The sequence below is a fragment of the Urocampus carinirostris genome, chromosome 7 (genome assembly GCF_059441175.1).
Source record: "Urocampus carinirostris isolate Australia breed hairy pipefish chromosome 7, RoL_Ucar_1.0, whole genome shotgun sequence".
In the NCBI taxonomy this organism is placed as follows: Eukaryota; Metazoa; Chordata; class Actinopteri; order Syngnathiformes; family Syngnathidae; genus Urocampus; species Urocampus carinirostris.
This window is the reverse complement of record NC_142355.1, coordinates 26,721,748-26,749,681: the sequence shown is the minus strand read 5'-3', so window position 1 is coordinate 26,749,681 and position 27,934 is coordinate 26,721,748. Positions and strand designations below refer to the sequence as shown.

The 27,934-nt window shown below is 40.8% G+C and overlaps 1 protein-coding gene across 1 annotated transcript in view; it reads left to right on the top strand.

Moving 5' to 3' along the window:
* Positions 1-27,934, top strand: part of cntn1a (contactin 1a) — a 126,080-nt gene that overhangs the window by 40,718 nt on the left and 57,428 nt on the right. The window contains exons 2-3 of the mRNA XM_088340386.1: positions 21,709-21,857; positions 25,760-25,798. Coding sequence (XP_088196512.1) covers positions 21,800-21,857; positions 25,760-25,798 — 97 coding nt within the window. The 5' untranslated portion in view covers positions 21,709-21,799. The remainder of the gene's footprint in view (positions 1-21,708; positions 21,858-25,759; positions 25,799-27,934) is intronic.

Genomic DNA, 27,934 nt, shown 5'->3' with positions numbered 1-27,934 from the left:
CCACAAAACACATGTAGACCGGACAGGCAAATTCCCATGCACCCTCAAAGACCCTGAAGAGTGTATAGAGCTGGTCCAGTGTTCCACGGCCAGGACGAAAACCACACTGTTCCTCCTGAATCCGAGATTCGACTTCCTGGCGGACCCTCCTCTCCAGTACCCCTGAATAGACCTTACCAGGGAGGCTGAGAAGTGTGATTCCCCTGTAGTTGGAACACACTCTCCGGTCCCCCTTCTTAAAGACGGGAACCACCACCCCAGTCTGCCAGTCCAGAGGCACTGTCCCCGATGTCCACGCGATGTTGCAGAGGCGCGTCAACCATGACACGCCCACAACATCCAGAGCTTTAATGAAGTCTGGGCGGATCTCATCGACCCCCGGGGCCCTGCCACCGAGGAGTTTTTTGACAACCTCGGTGACTTCAACCCCAGTGATACGAGAGCCCAACCCAGAGTCCTCAGGCTCTGCTTCCCCAGAGGAAGACGTGCCGGTGGAATTGAGGAGGTCTTCGAAGTACTCCGCCCACCGATTCACAACGTCCCGGGTCGAGGTCAGCAGCGCCCCATCGGCACTATACACAGTGTCGATGGCACACCGCTTCCTCCCCCTAAGACGTCGGATGGTGGACCAGAATTTCCTCGAAGCCGTTCGGAAGTCGGCTTCCATGGCCTCGCCAAACTCCTCCCATGCCCGAGTTTTTGCCTCGGCAACCGCCAAAGCCGCATTCCGCTTGGCCAGCCGATACCTGCCAGCTGCTTCCAGAGTCCCACAGGCCAGGAAGGCCCGATAAGACTCCTTCTTCAGCTTGACGGCATCCCTCACCGCCGGTGACCACCAACGGGTCTGAGGGTTGCCACCGCGGCAGGCACCGACTACCTTGCGGCCACAGCTCCGATCAGCCGCCTCGACAATGGAGGCGCGGAACATGGTCCACTCGGACTCAATGTCCCCCGCCTCCCTCGGGACATGGGCGAAGTTCTGCCGGAGGTGTGAATTGAAACTTCTTCTGACAGGAGATTCTGCCAGCCGTTCCCAACAGACCCTCACAACACGCTTGGGTCTGCCGGGTCGGGCCGGCATCTTCCCCCACCATCGAAGCCAACTCACCACCAGGTGGTGATCAGTTGACAGCTCCGCCCCTCTCTTCACCCGAGTGTCCAGAACATGCGGCCGCAGGTCCGACGAAACGATGACAAAGTCGATCATCGAACTACGGCCTAGGGTGTCCTGGTGCCAAGTGCACATATGGACACCCTTATGTCTGAAAATGGTGTTCATTATGGACAGACCATGACGAGCACAGAAGTCCAATAACGAAACACCACTCGGGTTCAGGTCAGGGGGGCCGTTCTTCCCAATCACGCCCTTCCAGGTCTCACTGTCATTGCCCACGTGAGCGTTGAAGTCTCCCAGCAGTACGAGGGAGTCCCCAGGGGGCGCGCTCTCAAGCACACCCTCTAAGGACCCCAAGAAGGTTGGGTACTCCGAACTGCTATTTGGTGCATAAGCACAAACAACAGTCAGGACCCGTCCCCCCACCCGAAGGCGGAGGGAGGCTACCCTCTCGTCTACCGGGGTGAACCCCAACGTACAGGCGCCGAGCCGTGGAGCAATTAATATGCCCACACCGGCTCTGCGCCTCTCACCACGGGCAACTCCAGAGTGGAAGAGAGTCCAACCCCTCTCGAGAGGACTGGTACCAGAGCCCAAGCCGTGCGTAGAGGTGAGTCCGACTATATCTAGTCGGAATTTCTCAACCTCACGCACCAACTCGGGCTCCTTCCCTGCCAGAGAGGTAACGTTCCATGTCCCAAAACCCAGTTTCTGTAGCCGGGGATCGTCGCGCCAAGGACCCCTCCCTTGGCTGCTACCCAGCTCTCTGCGCACCCGACCCCTTTGGCCCCTCCTACAGGTGGTGAGCCCATGGGAAGAGGGTCCCACGTCGTCCCTTCGGGCTGTGCCCGGCCGGCCCCCGTGGGTAAGGGTCCGGCCACCAGGCGCTCGCCAGCGGACCCCACCTCCAGGCCTGGCTCCAGAAGGGGGCCCCGGTAACCCGCGTCCGGGCGAGGGAAATCGAGGACCAAAGTTTTCTCTCATCATTAGGGGTCTTCTGATCTGCGTTTTGTCTGGCCACTCACCTAGGACCTGTTTGCCATGGGTGACCCTACCAGGGGCTTAAAGCCCCCGACAACATAGCTCCTAGGATCATTGGGACACACAAACTCCTCCACCACGATAAGGTAGCAGATCAAGGAGGAGTATTGAATGTTTAATATTATCTAAAAGAGTGGTTTATTGTAAATATGTTTTGATGTTAAAGCACTTTTTATCATGTCCAAAATATCATTTAATTGACAGAATAACCATCCAATTAAATATTAAAATAATTGCTTGCTGCCACTTTAGCCTTATGTAACATAAGGTAAATATGTGTTTATTATTTAAAAGGAAGAGTCAAGCTATGTCCACTAAAAAAATGTTAGCTTTTATATTTATACAAATTATATATTATTGTTTCTCCCATTAGCCAATGTTACAATTATATTTTATAGAAAACACAGCCCTATCGGATATGTGTAATGTTGAAATGTACATGGAAACAGCTTAAGTGCTTTGCAAAACAAACTGATTTATTCATGACGAGCAGGAGGTTCATCTATATTCACCGGCTCGATCTTAAGCACCGATGCACTTTCAAGTGGGAAACTGTTTTGAAGCGCTCGCAAATTTGAAAATAAGGGATTAATTCCCTCAATTTTAGTGAATTGATTTAGAATACTGTATTCCCTTGAGCAATGTCATAACGCAAATAGGTGTTGTTAGCGCATTTAGGTTTTAATGTTAAATAAAGGATGCTTTCATTCATGTCACACCCCAAAGTCAACATACCATGCTCTTATGTGGATTGCCAGAAGAATGTAAGCTACTTTTAAAATGGCCATGTCAGAATGATCTACCTGCTATCGAAATGCAAAACACATCTATGTATGAATATAGTCTATTAAGTATTGTTTATTTGTAGCATGAACAGTATGTAAAAAAGTGATTAACCCCTCACATTTCTGCAGATTTGATCATAATGTTTAAGTTATAAACACTGAAGAACTTCGCTTTGACACAATGAAATGTAGTCTGTGCAAAGCGTGTAAAGTGTAAATTTATTTTCTCTCTCAAAAAAACTCAAATATAACCATAGTAGCAAAACCCCTAAGTACACCGTAAATTCCTTAAGTTCAACATTTTGTGTGCCCAATATGATTTTGCAAAAGCATTGTAATCCTGCAGGCCATGGATTTCACCAGAGCCTCACAAATTGCCACTGGAATGTGCTTCCACTCCACCATGACAACATGACAGAGCTGGGGGATATTTAAGATCTTGTGCTTCTCCAACTTCCGTTTGAGGATACCTCGAATATTTTCTATTGGGTTAAGAACCGGAGACATACTTGGCCAGTCGATCCCCTTTACCCTTACCCCTTTAGAAAAGCCTTGGTGATCTTGTATTCTGGGTCATTTTCTGGCTAGAACATTGCCCTACAACCCAATTTCTGGTGGGAAAAGGATCAATCCATGCTCCGGTATTCTGCAGTACATCCTTGAGTTCATGTTTTCCCGAATGAAATGCAACTCCTTAACCCCAGTTGCTCTCTTGCAGCCCCAAACCATGACATTCCCAAACACCATCCTTGATTTTAGGCACGACACAAACCTGGTTGCCGCCACACATGCTTCACATCATCTGAGCTAAATCAATTTATCTTTGTCTCACCAGACCATTGGATATTTTTACAGTAAGCCATGGCCATTGTTGACTTACTTATTTCTATTGTGTCAAAGTGATGTTTTTTCAGTGATGTCCAATTCAATATTATAATGAAAATTGTGCAGTAATGTGAGGGGTGTACTCACTTGTGGACATACAGTATGTTGATGTGTCTTGCATTACTACATGAGCCCATATTTTGCATTACAACCTAGTAACTGTTTTGTGTTATTACATTTCTCTGATGACTTGCACTGAATGGAATGCGCAGTCTGGACAGTAGCTGCTGATAGCCAGCCTCAAGCACAATTCCAAATGAGCATCAGTCATGATGGAACGGTATTCGGACTAAATCATCTTGTGGGAAAAGGCTAACACACATAGATAAGTGGAGCCAAATAATGATTTCAAGTTGCTAGCACATTTCCTCTTGTTGGGGTACTTTTCCTCTGTAAGTAAATCCCAGAACTATCCATCAGCCCTGGTCGTCAACTTAATGTCATCTTGTAATCTCTATATCTCAACCTCAACACCAGAAAAGTTCAGGTGAATCAGTGATTCAATTTTTTATGCCAGTGAATCAACCTCAGCATCATCCCGATAATGGTAGAACATGAATGTGGTGAATAACTCCAGTAAAATAAAGTACAACTATGTGTAAGTGCACTGTCAAGCGATACCATCATTGCGTCTCAAACTCTGATGCAAGATTTTTTAAGTTTCCCAAATTACTGTGCTGAGGCTTTCAGGAGAAATGCTGCATTTTTCGCTTGTAATAATTAACTGAGCTCATTGTACTGATCACCTACTCTAAATATGACATTGTGAAAAAATGTCCCTCTCCCACTTCACAAGGGTTTTTGGCTTCTTAATTTGGCCTGCTCCATCACTCATTTTTATAGCCTTTCTTGAATTTAGAAGGAAATAATTGGAGACTAACTAGGCTGCTTAGTAACTCAAACGCTTTAGAAGAGGTTGTATGCGCATGCGTGGTGACCCATGCATCAGAAGTGGTCAGATGTCAGACTGACTGCCCTATGTCAGTCAGGTAACATTTTTTATAGTGAGGAGATGATGGGCTGACGTTAAGAGGGAGGGTTTGGAGGGTGCCCCAGAAGTCGACGGGGCTGCGTTTGTGTCGCATCGTTTTCACATTGCTGCGGAGCTGTAGCCACGTGGTAGCCATATTGTTCTCAGGAGAACAATGCGTTGTGTCTTTGGCGCGTGACAATTACTTTATAAACCTTCATTCAAACCAACCAAACGAAAGGAGAGTCCTTTATTGCCTCACGTTCAGTCCACACTGTAATTGCGATCGACTGACTTACAATATATATAGATGTATACAACTGTGGGATTTCTCCCATGGGCGCAGAAGATAAAATGATAATGTCCTGGAAAAGTTTGTATCAATTGTCAGTTTACTACAGGTCCAGAATGTTTTCCAACATCAAAATATGCCAGATAAAGGACATTTTCATCAGCATAAGAACAAGCTCAGTACTGATTGTAGTTTCAACAGTCTTGTTTTTGGAACGCAAAGAAATAAATCATGCAGTACATCTGGAAGTCATGTTGTTTTCCTTTTTTAAAGATTTCACAAAAGCGCACATAAATACAAATCTGTTTTCCCTCTATATTCCAAGAGACACGCGACAGCACATCAAGACTGTGACGACGGGTGGTGCGAAAGAAGGGCACGGTGCATTGCAGATGGAACACACACGACTTGGCGGGATAACAAATGTGTCGCTTTTATTACTAGGCTTGGAAATAACAAAATAAAGGGAATTTAAAATGTTGTAAAACCTTTTTGTTGGGCCACTCTCTGCCACCAAAGGCCTGGTGGCTTTTTGTTTTCACTTTGAGCACAAACGAGAACAAGTTCAATAGAAAAACAAAAGCTGCTGATGGAAAATTCTATTTATTTTGTCTCATGATCTTTGTTGTAGTTACTTCAATGAGATACAAAATAAATTAAACATACAAATTTAGCTTTTAAATTCTGAATTTTCATCCCTGTATAAAAATGTGTTTTAAACGTTATATATATATATTTTTTTTAGAAAAAATCATAAAATAGGCGTATTTAAATCTGACACATGTTGGATGGGATGGTGAAAATCCCATAATAGTGCTTTTTATTTTTTTGTAAAAAGGTTTATATCAAACAACGGCAAACACATTTTATTAGAGAGGCTAGAACTCCAAATGTTTTTTTAGTGGGATGAAAGAAGACGCTAAAAATGGGAGAGATTTCTTTACATGAAAGCAACGCTACATTTCATATTGACAAATTTTCTAAATTTGTCAAGTCATGTTTATTTGCATAGCCCTTAATCACAAAGAGTCTCAAAGGGCTACACAGGTTATTGCAAACCACAGACTATTATGACACCATCCCCTGATCTAAAACCAACATGAGGGCAAATAATACACAGATATTGGCAACATAAAATATTGGTTATTCATATGCTATAGAATAGAAGTGTGTTATAAGCTTGAATTTAAACATTTCCACTAAGATTGCAGATCGAATCTTAGGGGGAAGAGCATTCCACAGCACCAGGGCCCAAATGGAGAACGCTCTCGAACATGCTGATCTCTTCTTGGCTCTTGGGATCACTAGTAGACCAGCGTTTTCAGAGCGAAGGCTCTGGACCAGAACATAGGGGGAAATTATATCTGAAAGATATGAGGGAGGAAGTCCATGTATGATTTATATACTACCAACAGAACCTTAGGATCACATCTTAAGCTAACCGGGAGCCAATGCAGGTAAACTAAAATCGGGGTAACGTGATCAAACTTTCTTGTCCTAGTTAAAAGCCTCACTGCAGCATTTTGTACCAGCTGAAGGCTCTTGATTTTTGACTTCGGGAGACCGGAGAGCATTGCATTACAGTAATCGAGACGAGAGGTAACAAACGCGCGAATTATAATCTCCGCAACCGACTGAGACAGCGTAGGGCGAATTTTAGCAATGTTGCGAAGATGGAAGAATGCTGTTCTAGTAATATTCTTAACGTGTGTTTGAAAGGACAGATCAAGGTCAAATATGACTTCAATAAAACATTGTGGGTCGATCTTAAAAGCAAACTCAGACCAGTTTCGGAGACACACACACACACACACACACAGACACACACACACACACACACACACACACACACATATATCATTTTATGCATGTATATATATATATATATATATATATATATATATATATATATATATATATATATATATATATATATATATATATATATGTCACGAAACGGAACGGGAAGCAGGAAGTAGGAACTCAAGTCCAACAAGCACAACAAATATAACCACGCATAAACAAGTTTTCAACAACGATCTGGCAAAGCGCAATTTAAAAGAGGACGTTTACGTACCCACAGTAGTAATCAGAAAATGCGAGTCAGCCGTTGTCAAGGGGCGGTGCCAGCTGGGCGCCATGGCAACCGTCCAGAACCTGACTATATATATATATATATATATATATATATATATATATATATATATATATATATATATATATATATATATATATATATATACATACATACATACATAATATCATATATTATTTAGAAGCTGTTTAGGGGGAGGGGAGGCAAAGACTTCTTATGACAACTTGGGCGTGAGTGTATTTGTATGTGTCGGTGGGACATGAGGGCTTAAAAGATTTAGCAGCAGCCTGGCTACAGCCAAGCAGGAGGGAAGACCCCTAAATGTGGGGGGCGTCTTCCATTGCGCCCCATTTGCATGACCTCCTCCTCGGCCCCTTTGCGGAATCAGCTTTTAATTTTTGTTTTATTTCACCTCTCTCTTCTCCCACCTCCGGCAAGAAACCTCCAATCCAGCAGCATCTCATTGCGACACAATGGAGCTCAGTATTTAGGACACTTGGCAGGGTGGGCATGTCGGGAGGGGACTATGGGGGCCGCTAAGTAGCTCATCCCGCCTGGACGCCGAAGGCTCTGCAAGGTAGAAAAAAAAAGTCCCCTACGTTTTGTGACCTGGTTGCCTAGCGTGACAGTCGACGTTAAGGTAATGCAATTAAACAGGCGGCTTGTTTTGATGCACACGTTTTGTCAACATTTGTTCATCCGAAGTGCAACCCGTTTAATCCAATCACGGGAGAATACTTTCAGATACAATAAGAAGTGTGCAAACCATTTTTTTTCATTTGAGTGATGATTACAGTATAAACAAAATATTTTCCTTTTTATTGTTATTCAAAGCCATGGCCAATATGGTTAACACTGATCAACATAAAAATTAAAATTATAATAATAATAAATATATATAAGCTTATAACACACTTCATATTCTATAGCATATGAATAACCAATATATATATATATATATATATATATATGTATATATATATATATATATATATATATATATATATATATATATATATATATATATATATATATATATATATATATATATATATACATATTGCGATTGGCTGGCAACCAGTTCACTGCCCCATGATTGCTGGGATGGGCTCCAGCACCCCCGCAACCCTACTGAGGATAAGCAGTGCAGCTAATGAGATGATATATATATATATATATATATATATATATATATATATATATATATATATATATATATATATATATATATATGTCTCACACATGCCCACTGTGAGAGAGGTAAACTAAAAAAAAAAATCCAGAAATCACAATGCATAATTTTTTAAAGTCTTATTTGTGTGATATAGCTGCAAATAAGTATTTGAACACCTGAGAAAAAGAATGTTAATATTTGGTACAGTTGCCTTTGTTTGCTAATACAGAGGTCAACCGTTTCCTGTAGTCTTTTACCAGGTTTGGTGGTGTGTTGGTTTACGCAGGGGAACCTTTCGTGCCATGGATGATTTTAAACCAAGACGTGTTAGTTGTATGACCTACAATAACCTTGGAAACGGTGGTCCCAGCTCTTTTCAGGTCATTGACCAACTCCTGTCGTGTAGTTTCAAAAACATTTTATGTGTGTTTTTTTGCTACTTTTTCCTTTTTTTCATTTTCTTTATTTTTGTGTATGTGTCTGTTTTGCTGTCGGTCACCCCTCTCGAGGGATATGACCAGGGCAGATAGATAGATAGATAGAAGATTTACAAAATCATTTTAAATGGATGAGAAATTGACACCTGGCGTCAACATGTGTTGGCATATTTTCATATCAAACAAGAAGCTCGAAGAAACTTATCTAACATTTCTGAAAAAATGCTCAATATTTTTAAGTTTTTTGAGAACTCCAATTAGCCCCCCAAGCGTAAATTTGGGCACGCCTGTGAATGTGTGAGCCCGAGCTTGACCGAATCAGTGCGGATCCAAGATGATTGCAAAGTGTGAACTCATTTCTGTCACCTAAATTTTACACCGACATAATCGAGCAGAGGGAGGCGACGTTGGGGGTATCTATTAAATATGTCTCCCCGGAACCATAATTTCGTTTCGTATCTTCATTGAGCAGATGTGGCGTGAAGCAATTAAGCCCAGTACTTTGTGTAATAGAGTGCACGTCTCTCACAGGGACCTTTTTCTACGTGACACATTTTGCCATGTGTGACGCCGCGTGAAGGCTGAAAAACGTCTTTTCTGAAACGTCAATACAAGAAACAAAAGGAGACGAATGTCAGGGAAGCCCCCTTTCTGTGATTTCTTTTCATGTGCGATATACCTTTGTGCATTTGAAGGATTGACTTTCTGTCATATAGCCTGATGTTAGCGCTAAATAGCATAGGGGCTATAAATGTTAAAATAAGATTATAAGCTCTACAACTCTACAGAACGAAACTTTGTTTGGAGCATCAGGTCATTCATTCACAGTTAAAAGACAATGCAAAGATCTAAAGAATAAATATTCTCCACAAATATCGATAAAAACCCAATACCCATTAATAACCTGATATTACTATGAAAAGTACAGACATTGTACCATAAAAACGCAATAGCAGCATAATAAAATCAGTCAATGTTAAAGTGCAACTGTCTTCCAATGAAGTATGATGGAAAAAGTGGTGAGTAATAATTGTATACTGCAGTAATGCAACCCGTTTAGTTATTGTCAGTTGGTGGTTGTGATTGATGTGTGAAGTTTTTAGTTTAGAAGACACTCAAAATCAAGAGAAAATATAGCAATCGATTTTGAAATTACAAGGAGAACAGGAAAGAGCTCAGACCCCATAGGAAATTCCAACCGAAATAACCTCAGCTGAGCCTTTTTCATAATGAAATCTCCTCAGTTACAAAAATCAGATCAGCCGCAAAGGGTGTGGCTATCAATGAAAGGCAACATGATTGGTTGATAGTGACAACAACATTAATTGTCAAAATAAAAAACAGTGAAGTGTAATCATCAAAAAAATAAACTAGCTGGAATCCCACGCAATCTCCTTTGCTGGTGTACAGTATTAATATCATTATAAACTTATCATAGCCATGGTTTGGCACCTCCAGTCCCTCTTTTCTACAAAATATTTGAGCATTACCCCATTTTCCGGTCTCATTCACTTTTCCTCTCCCTAGGTGATTCCAATTAGCCAATTAGCCAACTCTAACATAAATGTCCCAGGCTCCCACCTCATGTTGCTGAAGCAATTAAATTCCTAAAGACTTTCACTCACCAGAAGCACGAGCTTCTCCTCCGATGAGTTCCTTCTTCAATTCCCTCCTTGTTCCAAGTCAACCCACCCCAAGACCTGCCACTCTAATTACGTACTTCAGTTCCATCTTTGTTCCATGTTCGTCCACTCAAGCCATTTTTCTTAAAGATACTCCCAAACCTCCCCTTCAAGATATTTCTTCACCCAAAGACCCGCTCTCCGGTTTCCCTCACAATCCGTCTTTTAAAGATCTCGTCCTCAGCAGTTCCAAAGCCACTTCTCGTCAGTCAAGTTTCTTTTTGTAAACGCCCACCTAGTGGGTTTTGATCTCAATCGTTCCGTCCCCTTGTGTCTTGCATTTGGGTCTGTCTGACATCTCGCGACAATTTGAAAAGAGGAAAAAATGCATAATAAGCTGAACTGATTAAATTACCTAATGTAACTATTTTAAAAAATATATGCCATAAAAGAAGTAACTATAAATACAAAATATTTTTTGTGATGTATGACCGTAAACTTGCATCACAGTTATATTATATTACTGTATATTCCACATTATCAGATCATTTTGCTTAAGTACAATTTTTTCTCATTTTACTGTTTTCTAAATTAACAAAAATACGTCTGGAACCGGGGCAGCACGGCGGCGCAGTGGTTAGCGCTTGTGCGGCACAGTTCATGTCATGGGAACCTGTCGTGGGTTCAAATCCAGCTCCAGACTTCCTGTGCGGAGTTTGTATGTTCTCCCCGTGCTTGCGTGGGTTTCCTCTGGGCACTCCGGTTTCCTCCCACATTCCAAAGACATGCATTTCAGGTGAATTGGCCGGTCCAAATTGTCCCTAGGTGTGAATGAGCGAATGAGTTGTCTGTCCCTGTGTGCCCTGCGATTGGCTGGCAACCAGTTCAGGGTTTCCCCTGCCCACTGCCCGGAGATGGCTGGGATGGGCTCCAGCCACCCCCCCGCAACCCTAATGAGGATAAGCGGTACGGCTAATGAGATGAGATGAGATGAGACGTCTAGAACCAGAACAGGATCAGGACCCAAATGCGTAAGGTTCTCACACAAGCCTTTTATTTTACGGGAAATGGGGAGTCATGCACATTAGGCAGCGGTCTGGCGTTGAAAGACAGGAAGCCAGAGACTGACAAGATCGATTCCATTTGCCCGAGCAGATATCGGACAGATGGGGTAAATACGGGACAGGACGGGACGGACAGGATTGATAATGAAACAGAATATCGAGATTAAACAAGACAAACTAGACTGGGACGAAAACTAGAGAGGATAATAAACAGGACAAAAATAGACGGGAATTAAACTGTAAACCAATATTAAACCAGACCAAAAATAAACGGGAACAATACCGGAAAGGAAATGCCAAGAGGAAACAGGATCGAGTCAAAATCCACGTCTTGCAGAGGTTCGTTGACGGACCGACAAACGAAGAGTGAGAGCACTGATTTTAAATAGACGGAGAGCCAATCTGTCAATGAGCCGCAGCTGGCGCTGAATGGGCGGGGCCAATTGGGCGCCTTGGCAACCGTGACAAAATATGTTTTTAATGTGGTGTGGTTGTAAATATCTGTATTTAAAGAAATACTATATATATTGTTGATCTTGTGAAAAAAAACACTTCTTCATTTTTTGCTCCTTCATATATTTTTTGCATGTATTGTTCAGATTTATACAACAATGTTTACATTCTATACAAATATCTTAACGATAGGAACATTCCATAAAAACAAACAAAATACAAAAAATGGTGTTAAGTGTTTTTCACATAAAATACTTAAAATGAAAGGCTTTCTTGATATATTCATTTTTAGAAACATTTTCTTTAAATAATAACACTTTTTAAAAGTAAGAACTTTTGTTGACATTGGCGTGAAAATCTTCCCTTCCTAGTGTAAACGATGACAACCGATTCCTAAATTGCTCTGCAGAACATTTGGTCAAATCCTGTCTTCACCCAGTCAGTGGATACCAAATCTGATATGACGTATTCTCCAGACACACTGGAGAAGACACCCCAGGAATCGATACTTTTTGCCATTAATAATTCAGGGGTGGGACTGTTAGTGGGAACTTTAGAGTAAAAATGAGATCCAAATCCTGTGCTAAATGGAAGGATGTTGTGACTCATGATCATACCGATCAGGTATCTGCAATGAGAAGATGAGGTTGGTCTCATTAGAGATGGGGCTATTGGTTGATCGCCCATTGAAGTAATTCTAATCGCTTCATTTTCAGTCCACAGGCCTTAAAAACATGTTTAGAAACGACCAAAAACTTAGTGGACATGCTGCTATTTGAAGTTTATTTTCTAATTTCAGTGCATCGAAAGCCCGAATGATTTTAGGTTTATACACAGTGGTACCTCTGTTTTCAAATTTAGTTCATTCTGGGAGTAGCTTTTGTAAGTGGAGATGCCTTTTGAATGTAAATGCGCTAATTTGTTCCAAGCCCAGCAAAAGTATAATTTTCTTTTTTTTATATTAATCATTAAAGAGCATAAGAACATGAAACAAATACATATCAAAATTAGATGATCGCACAATAAACATAAAACGAGAGGCACATTATTTTAAAGAACAAAGATGTCCCATGCAAATATGGTGTTGTGTTTCTGTTCAGTAGCTCCATACCTTGAGATGTGTTAATTTTTACCAGGTCCCTTAATATGATGTAAACTCTTTAGCCAGACAGTTGCTATGTCCATTATGGCGATGATGATGACCATGATGTCAGTTGCTATTCAGTTGCTTTTTCCCTTGTGATGGTGTTAGTTACTTGGTCCATTAATATGATATTATCTATGGCCATGCTATTAATTTTCATAGTTACAGTGGCGCTGATGATGATGACGACCATGATATCAGTTGCTATTCAGTTGCTTTATCCCTTTCGAGGATGTCGGCTGTTGCGTTGTCTTGATATAATTACATTGTCTTTTGCTATGCAGATGCTATTTCTTTAGTGGTGTTGGTGAAAAAGATGATCTCATTGTTAGCACAGCTACAGCCTGGAAACGGCACAGCAACGAACAATATAATAATTGGAAAATACATAGGTACTGGTGACATTATCATTGCAAAAGAACATAACAACTGGTGGCGACGGTGGTAATATGATTTGTATCTTTGGCAATTTCATTCTCAATATAGTGTCTCTTGCAAGGTAGTTGCAATGTTCCTTGCAATTATGTTGTTGCCAGTTTCTATGTCCCATATAAATATGAATGTCAGTTGCTCTGCTATACCTAGGTCTATTTTGATGATGTGGTTGTTATTTTCCTTGTTAGTTATTATGGCCTTTTTGAAAATGATGTTCAGATTGTCCGAGTGATGTTTATTTTCCCCATCCGCTGTAAGACCTTTGAGTGTCAAAACAATTTGAGAGTGATGGAAAACAACTACTACTGTAAGTGTACTAGAATACATTTCTCTTCCACTTTAATACCTGAGTAATATACAGAGATTTATACTTTTAACGTTCACATTGTAATATAGACATATTTTGCACACTTTTGCTTTGAACAGTGTCCATCCTCCCTTCTCCAACTGATTAGGACCAATCTAGCCTTAACCCCACCCCAGCTTCTTCTTCTACTTCTTGCAAGGATTACAGCAAATCTCATTTGAATGATTGCGACTGTTGATTGCGCGTAACACTCGTTGGGGTATCTGGGGTGTCAGAATGTCTTGTTTTTTAAGCTTCAAGTCTCCCTATGCCTATCCCCATGCCCATCCCCCTTCCATTCACTGGATCTGCTTAGCCGATAAGAAAAGGATGGATAAAACTCTACCATATAATCAAAGGCTGTGGAAAGAAGGGAGTGGGGGTGGGTGGGTCATTCCTCGCCTGGCAACATAAGGGGGTTATGGGGTCAGTATAACAAGCACAAATGACAGCATTGGTCAGTGAAAAGGATGCTTGAGAGCCCCAGAATTCACCCCCAAGGCAGGCGCCTCTTGATGTCATTTGGCTTCTTATGACGATGGGAATCCTATGAGAAATATAAGTATTGATTGAGAAGATGTTAGCCGACCAAAGCCAGGGGCTGTTTAGGGTAGAACACCAGAATGGGTAAAAGAAAACTCCAGTGTGTGATTTACGATTGTGTAAAAAATGACAGTGTTGGAGGTTACTGTCACATCCAGGCCTGTTGAGTTAGCATGGTGACAAGAGGGTGCGATCACAGATTAAATGAATACTCATTATTCAAGCACATTTCTTCATGTCTTGTCTTCAGTGTATTTTGTTGGCTGGCACCTCCTAATGTGATGGATTGTATCGGCGGCCTTGTTGCTCCCCCGCCTCCACCTCTCTATGCTAAAATGAGGCTGCCTGTCATCTCCACTAATCTGTTAAGTGCATCTATTAGCGTCACATATGATTCACGCGACTCGTTTTTGGCCGCCGGATGTACCGATAGTGGGGAAGCAAAAGAACAGAGAAGAGTCATAACATAGAAAAAAGCGTTCAAATGAGGAGCGGGGACAATATACATGCATCGGCCGGTCATTGGGCTATAAATGACGCTTTGCATCATTTTATTGCTGTCGCAGCACAGCACACACCATTGCTCCTTTTTAGATGGTGTTGCTAGGAGACACAGGCCGATTGAACAATTTGGAGGGAGTAAACGGTCGCATGAGTTTTATGCCAAACACTTGTTGTTTTCATGATGTATAATTATTGACATCAGGAGGATTTAATTAATGAAATGAAATAAAAGTGAAAAATAAGAAAATGTTATTTTTTTCTTTTATTTTTGTTTTATGACATGTTTATCCTGGCGTGCCACATCTAATCTAATCATAAACAATGTTGACTCTGTTGTTATTAATGACAATGAAGATAATTCTATCCCATTAATAATGGTTGAATGAATACAACATTTGGTATGAATACGACTTTTATATTTATAACAATCAATGAATAAAGAATGAACATTTATTTTCATAGAAAAAGCATACGTCATGAACCGGAATAGGAGGAGAATCCAAATGTGTTACGTTTTTCACACAAGCTTTTATATTTCGGGAAATAGGGCAGTCATGCACGTTAACACAAAACGATAGTGATTCGGCGATCGCCGGGCGAAAGAAGAAAGACTGAAGTCTGGCGAGAAACAACAGAAAGCAAGAGACCAACGAGCCGATGCCGGACAGATGATGTCGATACCGGACAGAACGGGATTGAAAGGATTGATAACAGATGTAGGAGACAGGAGACAGATATCAGACAGGACAAGAATGAGGGGTACAATACTCGACACTGGAGACCGGAGACTGAAATAAAAACAGGACGAAACAGACGGGATCGAAACCGGACAGGATACACAAACGGGAAACCGGACAGAGTCAAAACACACATCTTGCGGGTGTAGAGGTTTGTTGACGGACTGACAAAGGGTGAGTGAGAGCAGTGAGCTTAAATAGGACGGAAGCCAATCTGTCAACGCGTCGCAGCTGGTGCCACTCGGGCGGGGCCAATTGGGTGCCATAGCAACCGTGACAGCATATTTAGTAATTTGTCACAAACTGGCGTGGTAAACTCCAAAGGATCATTGGTATTCTGTTTCTCAATGAAATAAAGAGAGTTAAATTCTATTAATGTTGCATTTGAATTTGATGAAACAAAATATGACCAAGATCAAATCCGTAAAATATTGCGACACAAGTATGTTATCACCAAAAAAATAGCTGAATTGCCTAACTTAAAATGTTTGATTATTTGAAATACTAAGTAGCGCTCCCTAAAACCTATAAAACTTACCCAAAACAACTCCGGTTTCCTCCCACATTCCAAAAACATGCATGTCAGGTTAATTGGCCGGTCCAAATTGTCCCTAAGTGTGAATGAGCAAGTGAGCTGTCTGTCTCTGTGTGCCCTGCGACTGTCTGGCAACCAGTTCAGGGTGGGCTCCAGCACCCCCGTGACCCTACTGAGCACAAGTGGTGCTGATAATGGATGGATGGATTTGATGCCAATAATAATTTCCGCCATTAAAAACTACATAAAACATTTTATACACATGTCTAGAGCGATGCTAAGCTAACGTTGTTTCTTTACCTTTTCTGGCAAAGTTGCCACTACCAACATGGCCCAAAAATATTACCTCGTGTAAAAGGACATTTTTGGTTGGACTGGACAATATTTAAGATAAAAAATGTATGATATATAAATTAATGTGTGCTTGTATGTCCGGATATAAAAGACCCTTTTGTCATTAGGTAATGGCTATCAGTCCTTTCAGCAGAGCATAACAGACATATTATATAACTGTACGTAGTATTGCTACACTGGGAGTATTGCCTTCACATTATCCAATCAGTTGTACTTCTTTTGGCACTCAGCAAGTTTCCTGGCTCATCACAAAGCCTCAGACAGAAACTCCCATTTTGAAATAAAGCATCATTATCCAGTGGCTGTAAAAAGGACTTCATTTATCTTTGTCCTTCTGCCGAGCGCTGCGATCTCAATCTTCTTTTTTTTGGTGATGTCGCGTCTCATCACTGTGTCTGAAGGATCCGACACATTCGGCCTTGCACAAAGAATCGGTATTGTCTGCAGTGTTCAATTTATGGGTGTAATACACTCCTAGCAGAACAGAAATTGGACAGGCCTGACGATGCTTTGCACGGATAATATTGTAGAGTTATGATATTTAGCATAGCAAATCTATGAATCTATCGAGTTTGTATTAAACTTGTGTAGTTTTAGCACGTTGCAGGGCATCATTTATTAACATAGGTATAATGAAAAATGAGCGAAAAATGCTGCAGCTGAACTAAGTGTCAAGTGTCAAGAACCAGAACAGGATCAGGACCCAAATGCGGGACGTTTCTCACACAAGCCTTTTATTCTATGGGAAATGGGGAGTCATGCATGTTAGGCAGCAGTCTGGCGTGGAATGATAGGAAGCCAGAGGCCAATGAGATCGATACCCATTGCCCGAGCAGATATCAGACAGATGGGTTTGATACCGGACAGGACCGGACAGACAGGATTGATATAAAAACAGGATATCGAAAAGAAACAGGACAAACTAGACAGGAACAAAACTGGAAACTGATATTAATGGGACAAAGTAAACGGGAACAATACCGGGCAGGAAATACCAAAATGAGACAGGACCGTGCGGGGTAGAGGTTCTTTGACGGACTGACAAAGGAAAGGTGAGAGCACTGTGCTTAAATAGACTGAAAGCCAATCTGTCAACGAGCTGCAGCTGGCGCCACACGGGCGGGGCCAATTGGGTGCCATGGCAACCATGACAAGAAGCCCTTAACCACAAAATGTGACGTCCAGTTATTATTCAATTCGGGCTATAAACCAGGGGTTAAGGTATTGTATATTATCAAAACTCTTTCTGTGTACCGTCTTTTTTGTAAATATCCCATGTTTCAATGTGGAAACATGTGGCTTGTAGTAGGTGCGGCTTATGTATGTGCAAAAGTGGGTTTTCTTCGGGCACTCCGGTTGCCTCCCACATTCCCAAAAACATGCTTGTAAGGTAAATTGGCCGGTCCAAATTGTCCCTAGGTGTGAACGAGCGAATGAATTGTCTGTCTCTGTGTGCCCTGCGACTGGCTGGCAACTGGTTCAGGGTGTCCCCTGCCCACTGCCCGAAGATAACTGGGATGGGCTCCAGCACTCCCGTGACCCTGCTGAGAATAAGCGGTGCAGATAATGGATGGATGGATGGATGGTTTGCCGCCCTCTTTTGGGATTCTTAAGGTAATTGCAATTGGCCAACTCGGCTATCCTCACACATTTTTAAAAACCTAGATAATTCCGCTACATAGCCAATGATTATACAGAACACAGATGGAAATCAGCCAGACTGAACGGTAACTCACGTTATAGCAAATGATTACTATATATTGCATCCCATACTCTATCTGTCCCTAAAAATGCTAATAAATTTGCAGTACTGGTATTCTTTTGACCCAACACCAAAACTTAGACCATATTATACTATCTTTATCAAAAGCAGCCTACACAGGGAGGATCGAGCACCTCTTCGCTGGAAATGACCCGAGGAGGATGTGGCAGGGCCTTCAACACATCATCAACTTCATAGGCCACAACCTGGCAACTGTTGAGGCTGAGGCTTCACTAGCTGCGGACCTTAATCAGTTCTTCGCTCGCTTTGAAGCTGGAAGGCCACAAACAGCCACATCACACCCACCAACAACCAGCAGCAACTCCCTCACATTTCAGGAGCACGAAGTTAGGCGTGCGCTGAATACCATAAACCCCACTTGCACACCTAGGACTCTCTCCCTCCATCTGCCACTGGATAATGGACTTCCTCTCCAACCGCCCACAGTCGGTGAAACTCGGTACCCACGTCTCTCCCACCCTAACACTGAACACTGGCTCCCCCCAAGGTTGTGCACTGAGCCCCCTGCTTTTCACCCTCTACAGCTCCGACTGCTCACCGACCCACCCCACAAACACTATAATTAAGTTCGCTGACGATACCACCTTGATCGGCCTCATCTCTGAAGGGGACGAGGCGGCATACAGGGATGAGGTGGAGTCACTTTCAACGTGGTGTTCGGAAAACCACCTCATATTGAACACCACAAAAACAAAAGAACTGATTCTGGATTTCAGAAGGAATGGCAGGAATCCAGCACCACTCACCATAAAAGGAGACTGTGTAGAGAGAGTCCACTCTTTCAAATTTCTGGGTGTGCACATCTCCGACGACCTCTCCTGGTCTGCAAACACCAGAGCGGTGGTAGGGAAGGCCCAGCAGCGACTGCACTTCCTGAGATTGCTCAGGAAAAATAATCTAAAACAGCAGCTGCAGGTGTCCTTTTACAAAGCCACAGTGGAGAGCATTCTAACATACTGCATCACGGTGTGGTATGCTGGGTGCACAGCAGCAGACAGGAAAAATCTCCAGAGGATCATCAAAACAGCCCAGAGAATCGTCGGCTGCTCTCTGCCCAGTCTGGAGGACATTGCCTGCTCTCGCTACATCAGCAGAGCAGAAAACATCATCAAGGACTTTTGTCACCCCGGCCACCTCCTCTTCGACCTGCTGCCTTCCGGCAAGCGCTACAGGTCACACAAATCAAAAACGAACAGACTCAGAGACAGTTTCTTCCCCACAGCCATTACCACCCTTAACAGACACCGCACAAAAAACTGAAAACTGTTGCAAAAAACTACCTCACACAAATGTATAATGGTACTCACGTACATGCTGTCTGCCCTATGTTTGTTCACTGCTCAAAACAGACACCGCACAAAAAAAATGAATACTCGCGCCAACACTACCTCATACGAATATATTGGTACTCATGTCTATGTTCTTGCACATGTCGACTGCACTACGTTTACTGCTCACCTTGCACAATGTCTGACCATTTCCTTTTTCTGCACTATGATGTCTATTTTTGCATTAATGCATATGCTGACTATTTTTTTGCACTATGATGACTTTGCACCAAATGCAATATTGCACAACCCTTACGATACCAACGGTATCACGATAACACTGTATGTAACATCCTGGTGGAAAGGGATTAAGACCCAAATAGATGGATCATTTCTAGTGTAATTCCTGCTATTAATGTCACGCACATCACACGGTTACAAATTGAATTCATCCATTATGGAATTCTAATTATCCTTCACATTGTCTCTGTAAGAGCTTGCGGCCTTGATGCTCAGACGGTTGATGCTTTTCATTTTTTGTTAGCGCGTGATCAGTTGAGGTGCTGGATAACTGGACATGTATTTGTACGGACCGACGAGGTTTGTTTTGGCCAGCAAGTTTAGCGTCCGTCAATCGTTATGAGCCTTGGAGGCTGACAGAAGGCAGTTATTTCGGAGATGGGATTGACTTATCATGACGGGAAGTGCTATAGCATAGTTGCGCTCTTACAGGAAGTTTGACAGGGAAGCAATCTCATTACGATAATTAATGTCAATTGACTGGCACTGTACAATTAGACTAGTATGATTGCATTTATTCTGAACGATAAATCCATTACAACGTCAAATCACAAAGAAAATGTTGTCTATCCATGTGGAAAAAAATATCAATAAGATTTTTTTAAAGGCAAAATAACGATCTTGATTTTATCAGAAAATTTAAGATCATTTTTTCATATTTATTCAAATTTCTGACAATTTTCCTTTCATGTTTCACGAAAACAAAACAATCTGACATTTCAGGATAGCTACTTTTGGTATCTAGCATCTACTTTCTTGACAGAGTTTAATTTAAATAGATCATGTTTAAAAAAGATGGGAATTTACATGGTTTAACATTGGGCATTTTTTCAAAGACACTAGTATTAGCAAGTAGCGACCTTTTCAACTAGCATCAGTAGTTAAGGTCCATGACAGTGGCATTAGCTGCTAGATTATTTCACATTAACTGCTAAAGTAATGCCAGTGGCTGAAGTGAAGCTAGCCACCAAAGAGATGTTATATCACAAGATAAGATAAAGTAAGCTAATCCTTAATGGGGAAATTGCTAGTGCCTCGATTAATAAATTGCTAATATCTCCATTAATAAAGATTTTCGAAAAATCCGAGCCAATAACTGCTGTAACACAATAGAATAGGCCACAGAGGCGATCTTAGGATCTTTCCAGTTTTTGAGATCTGATTTTGTCATATCACCCTTCTCTATTTTCACATTAAGCATTAATACAATGCTTCTTGCATTAGAAGGTGGCGACCGTTTCCACAATGCTAGCATTAGTAATGAATGTCCTTGACAGTGGTATTAGCTGTAAAATAATTTAAAATTACCGGCTAAATGAAGCTAGTAGCTAAATGGAAGCTACGCACAAAAGATATAGTAATCGCTAATACAGGTTGCAGCCGTATTTGCAAAAATAAGCCTGAAAATTCAGGTGGGGGGCTGCTGGAACAAACAATAGGCCCCTGGTATGATCTTATGATCTTTTCAGTTACTGAGATCTTCAGGATCTAATTTTTCCGTATTGCCCACCCCCATTTCCAACACTAGAATGAACGAATAGCGGTCATGTCCACAATGATCTTGTTCATCTCTTTCACTAGCTAATTTTGACATTTCGACCAATAATCAATAATTGAACCGGTTTAAAAGCAAATTACATAATTAAAGTTTAAAATAAAGAATAGCTACTCCCAGCCTTTGACTAACCAGTTAAAATGCCATAAATACAGTATAATGGTTTCTATTATGCACTATAGATACTAATCAAATTAATTGGATTTATTACCAAGCCCTCACTGAACCACATGTCATTCTATCTTAAACAATTCCCTTTCTTTGTCACTCAGGAGAACAGGGCAGTCCTGCTAATGTTCCATCATCGGCTGATCGGGTAGCAGAAGCCCCTCCGCCCGGCAGCCGGTCGGTCAAGTGGACATCATGCCAAATCTCAGCCTGCCATCCTATCTCCTTCTGATGCTCTTTTGCTCTATGACAGGTAAGTGACATGTACTACACAAACCCATTCCAACTCCTATTAAGCCATTATCCCTGAGCATCATTGCTTTCATAAATGAACATCAGATATATTGAAAAATGCGCTTTAGAAAGGACATATATTTGTTTTTTTTTGTTTTTTTATTCTCCCCTGTTCACCACATTTTTTGCTTGTTTAAAAAGCACTACACAGTCGAAAACTGCATATGTGCTGTCAAGATCTTGCAAAACATTTTGCCGGTTAAGGGCGCCAACCTGGGTAGAATGACTCTACAGCGCCCACTTGCATCTTAATTAGTCTCCATGTCGGCAATTCATTATTACATCTCTTTATATTGACTGTACCCAACATCAGAGGTTATTAGGTCACTGTTTTTGTCTCTGTCTAAGTCACATCACTTCATTGTTTTTAGACCATTTTTTAGACATGTTTGTTTGTTACTTTGTACCTTGATTTTGTAATTACACACAATCTTTTAAAGCACACTTGTCTTAGTTCCTGCCTCCCTGCCAATTGATTCCACTGCGAATCGTGAAAGATTTGTATACTATTTTCTCTCTTCCTTTTACATTTTTTTGAGTGGGTACGTTTTGCCCCATTTTTTTAATTTTGAAAAAATCAATTTAAAAATAGGTAAATTTGGGTCAAAATTATCATTATGATTGCTAATGAAAAATGTTCTTTTGGAATTTTGTTGGTGTCCATTTAACAGGGATGTATTATCAGAAAACCCAAACTGTATAAAATCTGTTCAAGGCATTAATGCTTTTTGCGTCATGTCCTGCACGGTTGTCATGGCGCCCAGCTGGGCCCGCCCCTTGACACCGGCTGAGATGCATTGGACTGATTGCTTTTGGAGTACTTAAACGCTCCTTTTGGGACTGCCCGTTGCCAGACCATTGCTTTACCTCGTTGAAGACCTGTTCATGCCTGTTTGATCTGAGTAATGCCTCGTTTGTAATTTTGATTGCCTTTAAACCTGTTTTGTTTTGTCTTTGGTCCGTTTGCGTGTTGGACAACTTTTATTTCCTAATTAAAGTGACAGATCGTCTGCGCATATGAGTTCCGACTTCCTGCTTCTCGGTCCGTTTCCTGACATTTTGTCCATTTTTTCTTGCTTTAATGTGGTGGAAGCAGCCATGCCAGGAACAAAGCCAACTGGACATAAACATTGAGTGAGGAAAATGGCCTGTCTGAAAAAGATTTAGCTCCTTGGTGTAATGCACTTTGAGCTATTATTTGAAGCTTTGCTATTGATTTGAGATAAACAACAAAAAAATTGGATTGTCCTGAGTCTCCCGCTTCAATTCACAGAGCCCTCCAATAAAATATTTTGATTTTTTTTACCACTACATTGCCAGTTTGGGTCATATAGGATGTTGTAAAACTGCTCAGAATAACCTACATTACATTTACTCCTTCAAATGATTAAGCATTTTATATACAGACTGCATCTTGATTTTTGTTTTTTTTATTATTGTGGACAGACGTCATTAGACTAACCTCAGTGTCTGAAATAACGTCTGTCCGGACGCCCAGGGCGTGCATCTATTACGTCAGGCATACAACTTACAAAACGTCTCCGCCTGGGTGGCCGACAACTTTTTCAAGGAAAAAAAAAACCTTTTTTTTTTTTTTTTTTTTCAAATCAAACGTTTGCTTTATTCCGATTTGGAAATCTTCGTTTGGTTTGGAAATTTCGGAATTTCGGTTCGCTTGGCAATTTGCATACTCAGCAGCCGATCAGAAGCCTGCATCGAATAACTTCGTGCTTCCGGACCTTCCTGAGCGTTATAAGGTCGTTCATTTGCATATCATTTTCCTAAGTAGACGCACAGAGAACACAAGAAAATGGATAAGTGATTAGGAATCAAGCCAAAACCAGAGCCCCAGAAGAAAGATTCAAAAGAAGCAAACACAATGTATGACGCTACAAAATGTAAACGTACATTAAGAGCATCATGGAAAGAGGAGTTCACGTGGCTTGTAACAGACGACGCAAAGCAAACATTGCATGAATGAAGATGAGTAAATACAGGTACAAACTGATGGCATATACATGCAATAAATGTTATAAGTAGATTTATAATAAACTTAATTTTAAAGTGTTGTTCTGTAATATATTCTGATTATCAATAATTAATACTTTGCAACAATGTTTTTTTTTTTTTTAGATTAGTCGTCTTATTGTGTCTTAAATTGTGTAAAATAGGGCAGGCAACTTTATGGCTGGGCAGGCAACTTTTCTGCCCTGGTGTCCGGTAACTTTGTCATGAGTTTCAGACACTGCTAGCATATTTACTTTACCTACATAGCAAAAGAACACAACTGAATAAAACTAAACATGATTTTAATAGTGTCCAGTGCCACATACAAAGTAAAAACGCAGAATACAAAACATAGCAAAAACGTCGCAGCATCACATTATCTAGCAACACAACCAAATTATCAACAAAATAATGTTACTCAACATAATTTATCTGCATGTTATGTAACGATATAACTACATAACACCGAGAATCTTTGTAACAACAAAGCAACATAACTATCGAAATGACATACTGTTACATTAAACCAGAACAACTGAGTGTAACACAGTAACATATTCTTCTCATTCATGTCTTGCCATTGTGTGATCATTTTCTGACATTGCAAAACGGCATTCTGACCAAACGTTGAACACCCTACATGACCGTATAATGTAACAAAACAAGTAACATTTTGAGATAATGTATTAGAAAAAGGCAATTACATATTGTTACCAGACGCACTTACAAAGTAACACGATTTTATAATAATTTAGCAAAACTTAACCATGCAACATTATACAATCTAATGATGTAACAGTATGAGGTAGTGTAAGTGTCACGTAATACCAGAACACAACAACTGAGCATATCACTGTAATGTAAAACAATGTATCCACAGAACCTAGCAACACACCACCGCATAATAAGCTTATAGCAAAACAAAAAATCTTACAATGAAGACACTTGCTAACAATGCAATTTAAAATGACATCGTACCAAAATTATGCAACGTAATAATGTTATTCAGCATCAAAAAAACAGGGCAACATAACTGCAAAAACAATGCAACATAATTTCTGATGTAAGATGTAACAAAACAATCTGACTTGAAATGTTTTACAGCGACAAAGAAACATAAAATAAAACTGAACAGTATAACAAAATCATCTAATGTTGCAAGGAAACAACATAAGGGCGTCATGTAAGCCTAACCCCTAATCCTAAGACCTAACGCCTGAGGACAAAGAAAAACTTAAAAACCATAACATGACGAAAATGAAGTAAGCTTGGGAAGGTACCGGACATGAGGTAATCCCCCTTCCAGGATGACCAGGCTGCAATGGCAGTTGCAATAACGGATAACACACAGATATTTCAACAAGAAATATAGGTCATTCATAAACTAAAATATAGAGGTGTGTTTTAAGCCTAGATTTAAACACTTCTGATGTTGCAGATCAAATCCAAGGGGGCAGAACATTCCACAACACCGAGGGCCAAATGGAGAATGCTCCCGAACCTGCGGATTTCTTCTTGGCTCTTGGGATCACTAGTAGACCAGCAATTTCAGAGCAAAGGCTCTGGACCTGAACATACAGGAAAATAACATTTCATTTCCATTTATTTAAGACTCTTCCTTTAAAATAACATCGTTTAAAGTTGAACCTTTTTTAAGGAAGCTTTCGAAGTGCGCCTCTATGTGCCTTTTGTTAACACTACTTGAGTTTATCCACCATGCCGGTGACCTTCATAAAAGCAGCACTGGAACATTTTCTTTTTATCCACTTAAACTGAATCCGACTACATAATAAGTTATGTTTTTATTGCAGCTGCCATAAATGCTGACACTATTTCTTACGCTCACTTTTTCAGATGCATTTACGCTCGAAGAGGACCCGGACTTTTATAGAGGTGAGACCCATTGCTAATTATTTTTGCAGCCATTTATTGCATTAATACATTACTCCACTTATGAAATTATTACAATAATAGACTTTAAAAAAAAGATTACGATACGGAATACATTTATAACTAAAGATGAGCTACTGTGCTGACACTGTGATAGTGTGGTGGAGGACACACGTGGTGAAGACACAAAATCGCTTCGTTTTCTTTATTATATACTCATGTGATGTCATGAGAAGGTCTGTTTTTCATAAAATATTGGGTGGCAGAACTGCATCCGGTCTGCAGAACTTGAACAAAAATAAAAAAAGGTCCTACCAATAACCACTTTTGTCCTCAGTGTCCCTTGAGGCCCCTTCATCCATTAGGTATATATTTTAAATAAAACGTGGTGTACTGTATTACGTGCATTAAAATATAGTATTTTGTTAATGATATATGGTTTTTTTTAAGATTATTTTTTTTGTACAGTTATAAATACGCACTGTCCCTTTAATGACATCACAAGATTGAGAAAATGAAGGTTCAAATAAATCGGGATTGGTAGGTTTGATTTAAAGGTAAGATAAGGTATCAGTGCTCGGAACTGATTTTTTTTGTTGTGCACCATTAATTAGGTAAAATAATAATACATTTAATTTGTAATAGAGCAGCTAGGTGGTTAGCGACCCACAGTACAGTGGTTCAGGGTTGAAGTCCAGCTATCACAGCCTCCCCGTGCAGAGTTTGCATGTGAAAGGAAAGGATAGTACACACGATCCGTAGATTGCTGGTCGCGTGGAGCAGGTTGCTCAGACGCGGATATGGTATTTCCGTGGCGAGCGATGGCAGTGTCGAGAACGGGAAAAAAACAGATCTGTGGCCGGGACGGAAAAGCAAAATCGTAGTCAAGTTCAAAATTGGGTCGGAGCCGGGAAGCAGACGGGAATCAGAACAGGAGGGAGTCAGGATCGAAAGGTTTGCCTAGCGTAAGCTGAGGTTTGCAGACAGACTGACCACGGGTGACAGGAAGACGGGGGGTTGAAAAGAAATAAGCAGCCAATGAGCGTCCGAGGCAATTGGCGCCAAAGGAGTAGAGTCAGGTACCTCGAATCAGTAATCATGACAATTGGTCTATCCCTATGTCTACAAGTATTGCTTGTGTTTCCACTGCCTTGATTTTAATGTGTCATATGGGAGCTGTTTCAAATGGCCAGCGAATCAGCTGCATTCCTTCACATAAAGGATTACATGAATAATACAAAAGAAAAAAAAAAATCCAAATATCCATTATTTTCTCTTTCTTTCGGATGATTGAGGAGTGACCATTTATTTCTAGTGGAAATACTCTGTACAATTGTTTTTGTTTCAGCCAGATAACTTAATTATAATCAGACTGTCAGTGTGATGTGTGCTACGTCGTACAAAAACAAAAACATTTCCTGGTGCTCAGGAACACGTAGTGTGGTTGCCAGCAAGGTTGAACGAGAGTACAAGCTGTATTCCTGTTTATTGTCACAATGTGTTTGTGGGGAATAGATAAAAAAATATGCCGCACTTTCTGCGATTTGGCATATTTATAACCGATGACGCAGGCAGCAACGGTGTGTGGGTGGTCTTCCCGCTGAGTTATTCTGCCTTTTCTCATGGGCAAGATAGATGTTTATCGCAGTAAAGTGGAGGGTGGCGCTACTTCTTTTACCTCGCTTTGACTCCCACACATGACATTTCCAATCTGTCAGGATTAAAACAAAATGAAAATATGCATTATCTATCCATCTATCCATCTATCTATCGATCGATTGATCGATCTCTCTCTCTCTCTCTCTCTCTCTCTCTCTCTCTCTCTCTCTCTCTATCTATCTATCTATCTATCCATCTCCATCCTTCCATCAGTCCATCCATCCATCCATCCATCCATATTGGTGCCAACCTTGTCTTTATTGTCCCTTAGTGTGTCTGCTATGAAAATACAGGTACTACTACAAAAATCAATTTCCAATTTAGTGCTTAAAAACAGAGACCTAATATATTATTTTGTCTTCATTTCATTAAATATGATATAAATAATATAAAAATAATTGTACGGTAATACTATGATACAAAATTACTATTACAGAAATTTTACACCAGAAAAACTATACAAATCTAAATACAGTAATA